A 6,000-nucleotide genomic window follows, 5' to 3' on the forward strand; every position below is an offset into this window, starting at 1 on the left:
GACACACTCATCCTCTAATTGGAAGTTGGAGCCATGAACTTGTAAAGATATGGGACAGGATATACATTTGCTCATTTTCCATGGAGCTATGCTCATTTTGGAGTTCTGTGACTTGTTGTCCATGATCCCAAGTCAAGTACCTTCTCCCTCCCCTCCTTTTCAGTTTTCTTTTGTATTAAGTCTTCCTCCACTAAATTATAAGCTTTTTGAGGGAAGGGATTGTCTTTCTTTTTTACATGTATTTCTGTTCCCTTCATTTAGTATGATACTCAATCCAGTAGATGTTTAATAAGTGTTTATTAGGGTTTACTGATGTGGGAACTAGTCGTTTCTAGACCTGGATCCACCAAGCAATAGTGTGTTTACTTGAAGTTATCACAGGATTGGAAACACAGGTTTGTCACTTCTACCTTAGTAGCATCTCATATAGAGGCAGCTAGGTGCTGCAGTGTATAGAATGCCAGGCCTGGCATTCCAAAGACTTACCTTCCCCAGTTCAAATCTGGTTTCAGACATATACTAGTTGTGTGATGCTGGGAAAATCACTTAACTATGTTTGCCTCCATTTCCTCATCAGTAAATATAAAATGAGCTAGAGAAGAAAATGGTGAACCGCTCCAGTATCTTTTCCAAGAAAATTCCAAATTTGGTCACAAAGATGGACACAATTGAAAATGCCTGAACAACTACAAAAGCATCCCTCACATATATTTCTTCTCTCCTCTAATACAACTACTAACCCTGTTGCAGGTTCTCATCACCTAATGCCTGGACTATTGCCATATGATTGAATACATATAACCTATATTGGATTTTTTGCCATCTCAGGGAGGGGGAAGGGTAGGGAAGAAGAGAGAGAGAGAGAGACTCAAAACTTTTATTATTATTTTTCTTTTTCTCCATTTTTATAGTATTTTTTTCCAATTACATGTAAAAATGGCCTTCAACATTAACTTTTTTTTTTTCCAGTGAGACAATTGGGGTGAAGTGACTTGCCCAGGATCACAGCTAGAAAATGTTAAGTGTCTGAGGTCAGATTTGAACTCAGATTCTCCTGACTTCAGGACCAGTAATCTATCCACTACACTATCTAGTGATGCAATATTCACTTTTATAAGATTTTACATACTATATTTCCCCCTTCCCTCTCTTCCCAAATAGGTTATATATGTACAATCATATTAAACATATTTCTACATTTTATGGGTAAAGAATGAGAACAAAAGGAAAAAACCCAAGAAAGAAAAAGAAAAAAAGTGAAAATAGTATGCTTTGAACTGTGTTCAGATTCATTGTTCTTTCTTTGGGTGTGGATAGTATTTCTCATCATGAGTCTTTTGAAACTGTCTTGAGTCATTGCATTACTGAGGAAAGCTAAGTCTATCAAAATTGACCATCATGTGATATTGCTATGACTTCATACATTGTTGTCCTAGTTTTGCTCCCTTCTCTCAGCATCAATTTATGTAAGTCTACCTGGGTTTTTCTGAAATCTGCCTGTTCATTATTTCTTATAGCACAATAAGATTCCATTACATTCATATATCACAAAAAGAACTGCTATGAATATTTTTGCACATGTGGGCCTTTCTCTCTCATTCTTTTATGATCTCTTTAAGACATACATCCAGTGGTGGTATTGTTGGATCAAAGGTTATACATAGTTTTATAGCCCTTTATAGCAGTTCTAAACTGCTCTCAAGAGCAGTAACTCAGAACTTAAAAAAAAAAAAAGTTTAAAATTGGTTTTAACAAGTAACTGGGGAAACATTATATTTTTTTAAATAGTGCAATCATCTGCTAGTTAGTGTTCTTGCCACAAATAGCTCTTTATTTCAGTTCTTCTTTCAGTCAGCTATCAAATTAATCTTCCTACAGTATAGTTCTGACTATTTAACCCCCTTTCATACAGATATCCATATTCAATAAACTCTACTGGTTCCCTATATTCCAGCCTTCTGTTTGTCTCTTAAAACCCTACATAACCAATATAACTGACCTCTTCCAATCATTCAGTATTGTTATACCTTATTTCCCCTCCATGTACTCTGAGATCCAGGAACAATTTTTTTTTCTGTTCCTCAAAAAATCCACTTTTCCATCTCCCAGCTCAGACTGTTTTTATTGACTGTCCTCCTTACCTGAAATACTCTTCCTCCTCAACTCCAACCTCCTAGGATTTCCTTCAAGTCTCAGCTAAAATCCTACCTTCTGCAAAAAAAACTTTCCCAGCTCTCCTTAATCTTAGTGTCTTCCCTCTAAGACTAATCTTAGATTGTTTTGTATGTGTCTTGTTTAGATGTTTGTATATTTTCTCCTTGCTGTGAGCTTTTTGCTTTTTGTTTTAGAACTTAGTATAGTGCCTAAGGCATAGTAGGCATTTAATAAATGCTAGTTGATTGTGATCTATAGGATTGTTAGTTTTATGCAGGAACTACACACCAATTCTACACACCAATAAATGGAGGCCCAGAGAAAAGCAACTTTTCCCCAGCTACATACCTTGTTTGAGATAAAGTCATGACTAGAACCTGTTCAGGCATAGCTAGGAGAGGAATGCAGTGGATGGAGGGCTGGGCCTAGAGTCAACAAGACTCACCTTTCTGAGTTCAAATCTGACTTCAGATAGTTACAAGCTATGTGACCCTGGGCAAATCATTTAATTCTGTTTCCTCAGTTTACTTATCTGTAAAATGAATTGGAGAAGGAAATGGCAAGCTGCTCCAGTATTTTCACCAAGCAAATCCCAAATGAGGTCATGAAGAGTGTGATAACCAGAACCTAGCTGATCTCTGCCCTTAGGAAGAGATGAGTGAATGATTCTCCAGTAGCTCTTTTGCAGTATTAGAGTTGCTATGGCTTAAAGGAGTGGGGGGGATTCATGGTAGAAGAGAGATAAAAGTGGATGGTGATTTTACTAGGAAGGCAAAATAACTCAAGGTCTTGAAAGAGATTACCTGACTCTACTTGAGGCTGTATTAGTCATGACCTCTCTTTAGTCATGCTTGATCATGCAGTTTCCTGGTAGATTTGGTAAAATCAAGACTTCTAATTCTCAATCTAGGGCCCCCTAATTGGTATACTGCATAGAGGGCTAGGTCTGGAGTCAGTAAGATTCATCTGCCTGAGTTAAAAATCTGGCCTCAGACACTTACTAGTTGTGAGGCACTGAGCAAATCACTTAATGCTGTGTGCCTAGCTTTCTCATCTATAAAATAAGCTGAAGAAGGAGTTGGGAAACTACTCCAGTATCTCTGCCAAGAAAACGCCAAAAGGGGGTCATGAAGACTGAAACACAAATAAAAAAAAAACAATTTCCAATCCAAGGTTTATTCTACTATTTGGAAGTAACCTGTTTCAGAGATAATATATTTGAATGAGTTCTGTTTAAAATATCCCTTACAATCCTCCTAGTCTTCATCTATTCTCTGCCTCAAGTTATTCAGTGATGGAAACTAACAGCTTTATGAGGCAATTAAATTCAATAGACATTTATTAAATATTTATAAAAACAAAGCACGGTGTTTCACAATAGGGATATAAATGAAACAGTCCTTGCATGGGGAAGGGTGAAACATGAAGAGACAATTAACTATATAATACACACAAGGTGATTTCATTCCTAAAAATGGGGGTAGAAGAAAGAGAAGACAAAAAATAAGATAGTTTTGGAGAAACTCTCCATTTTAAATGTATATTCTAATGCTCCTGAATGATTTTTATGAATGTGAAGATCTTTTAAAGGCATTACCTCCAAAGACAACATATGATTACCAAAACCTTTCAAAAAAGCAGATGAACATCAACTTCTCCAATGGAGATAGATCCAAAATGCAATACTGAAGGTAGAGTAATTTGCTATAATTAACTAGAAGAGAGACCACAGAGTTCAGGGATGTCCAGATCTTTAGGACTCCATTTAGAGGTTTCCTGGCAAAGACACTGGAGTGATTTGTTATTTCCTTCTCCAGCTGAGGTAAGTAGGATTAAGAGACTAGCCCAGGGCCGCATAGCTGGTGTCAGAGGTTGTATTGTAGTCAGATCTTCCACAGCCAGAACTCTATCCACTGTCCCACTAGCTTTACATGTCACTGTGGGTGTGCAAAAACTGGCCATCTATCAGAGATGTTGCAGAGGAGATCCCTACATATTGTTGGGTTATTTAACTAATGTCTCCCGACATCCAGTTCTTCATCCAGAAAATAAGGATGAGCTAGCTGATGGGCAAGTTTCCCTTCCGGATATAAATCCAGTAGTCTCCTAAATTCCCTGTTACTTTTAAAACCGTACTTCCCTCCTCTCTTGTCAAAAAGGGAAAACGGATCCCCTTCAGATGCTGAACACCCAGGGCCGACAGGACCGGAACTAGCAACAATTTTCTTTCAAGTAGCTCAGGAGAGCTATCTCTTCCCGCTTCTCTGGGGTCTCAGAAGGGCAACTATTCCGGCAGTCTCCCACGAGGGTGAGACACGGTCTCAGCGTCTCCTTGGTGGGGAACATAAACCTCTTAAGAAATCTCGTGCTTTTCTCACACAAATGCAACCCTCTAGGCAGCAGCTTCTAAACCCCCGCATCCCCGTAAAATTCCTGGCATCTGGCGCGCTAACAGGCTACGTTGGGAAAAGTGTCTCTCTTTCCTCAATCTCTTTCCCCGCCACTTCCAATCCCCAGATTTCACGAATTTGAGAGCTGAGCTAGCGGGTCACTCCCCCCCATTGCGCAGACAGACTGACCGCTCCGTAGCTAACAGCAGAAGCCCCTGCGCTGTTCAGTGGAAGCCTGCGTGAGGCGGCGGCAGCAGGTGGACGGACTCCGGGCGCTCTCACACTTCTCCGGAAGGTCCACCTAGACTGAAACCTGACTCAGCCTATAGACCTTGAGGGCACAGCGGGCGGAGGATGGGAGGGTGGCCGCCTGGGAGATAACAATGCACAAGTAACCCGGTATGAGTCAAATCCCCCGGGCTCCCCGCGAGAAAAGAGGGAACTAGGCTAGAGGCTGTCCTGGCTCTGGTCCTACTAGGCAGAGTGCTGCGGCGGGACTCGGACCGGACTACGCCGCAAAGCTCCAGCTCAGTACGAGACTCGAAGGGCGCGGGGAATAGGAAACTAAGGACAAGAGGGCCGGAATGAGAGCAGACCGGGACCCCCTTCCTGCGACCGCGTGGCTGCTGGACGCGCCTCGAACCCACCTTATCAGGGTCCCGGCATAGTCTCTGGCGGTATCCATAGCGTGGTGACCTTTGTGGTGGAGCTCCGGGGAAGAGTGGGCGGGTGGCGCAACTGACCGCAAGCCACCTTCGCCAGCCCCCACTGTCCCTTCTTAATGCTCCGGACTCCGATCCACACCCCCATCCCAGGCCTGGCCCCGCCCCTCCGCGGCCCGCCCCTGCTGTGACCCGGCCGAGGCTGAGTACTCCGGGGACTGGGGGAAGGTAACGGTGCGTTTACTAGGCGAGCTGGAGGGGACAGCGCGGCTGGTCCCTAGTGCTGCGGAAGCGGAGTGTCTGATTGGTCAGTTCATTCATTTAACGAGCATTTATCAAAATTCTGCGTCTCTGGAGAGTCACAGACACAACCTAAGTGATGCGGGGTTCGCTTTTGGAGCAGGTTTACGCGTGTCCCAACGAAAGGCTGCTGTTCTCTCGGTCAGTTCCCCTGTGCCTCAGAGGTTACGTGCATTTCCCAGGGAAGCAAGGCGAGCTGTGCAGAGTGAACGTAGTTTTAGGCTCAGATCACAGCCCCCCTTTGGCATTTCGTGGCAGAATTTGTACTAATTAATCTTCTGTCCTTAGAACCCCTGCCATCACTCCACAAACTACGAACACACGATCCACGTTCACTCCCAGGCTGTGTATTTTTACACCGACCACTTATGAGGAAGGTCAAGGTGCTCCAGACGTAATTAACTGTGGCAGTGTCACTCAGGAGAGTGATCCTCACGTGAGAACGCAAGAAGGTGTATTAAGACAGTTTTGCAGATCAATAGTACTGAATTAAA

The 6,000-nt window shown here is 42.7% G+C and overlaps 1 protein-coding gene across 2 annotated transcripts in view; it reads right to left on the reverse strand.

Moving 5' to 3' along the window:
* CIDEA (cell death inducing DFFA like effector a) overlaps positions 1-5,374 on the reverse strand; it is a 28,734-nt gene extending 23,360 nt beyond the window's left edge. The window contains exon 1 of one of the 2 annotated variants that reach the window (XM_074274778.1): positions 5,192-5,374. In XM_074274778.1, the coding sequence (XP_074130879.1) occupies positions 5,192-5,229 (38 nt within the window). In that variant the 5' untranslated portion in view covers positions 5,230-5,374. Of the gene's footprint in view, positions 1-4,733; positions 4,864-5,191 lie in introns of those variants that run through there. The other variant, XM_074274787.1, reaches the window with a different exon arrangement.
* Positions 5,375-6,000: the final 626 nt, after the last annotated feature.

Source organism: Sminthopsis crassicaudata, chromosome 1 (assembly GCF_048593235.1).
Source record: "Sminthopsis crassicaudata isolate SCR6 chromosome 1, ASM4859323v1, whole genome shotgun sequence".
Classification (NCBI taxonomy): Eukaryota; Metazoa; Chordata; class Mammalia; order Dasyuromorphia; family Dasyuridae; genus Sminthopsis; species Sminthopsis crassicaudata.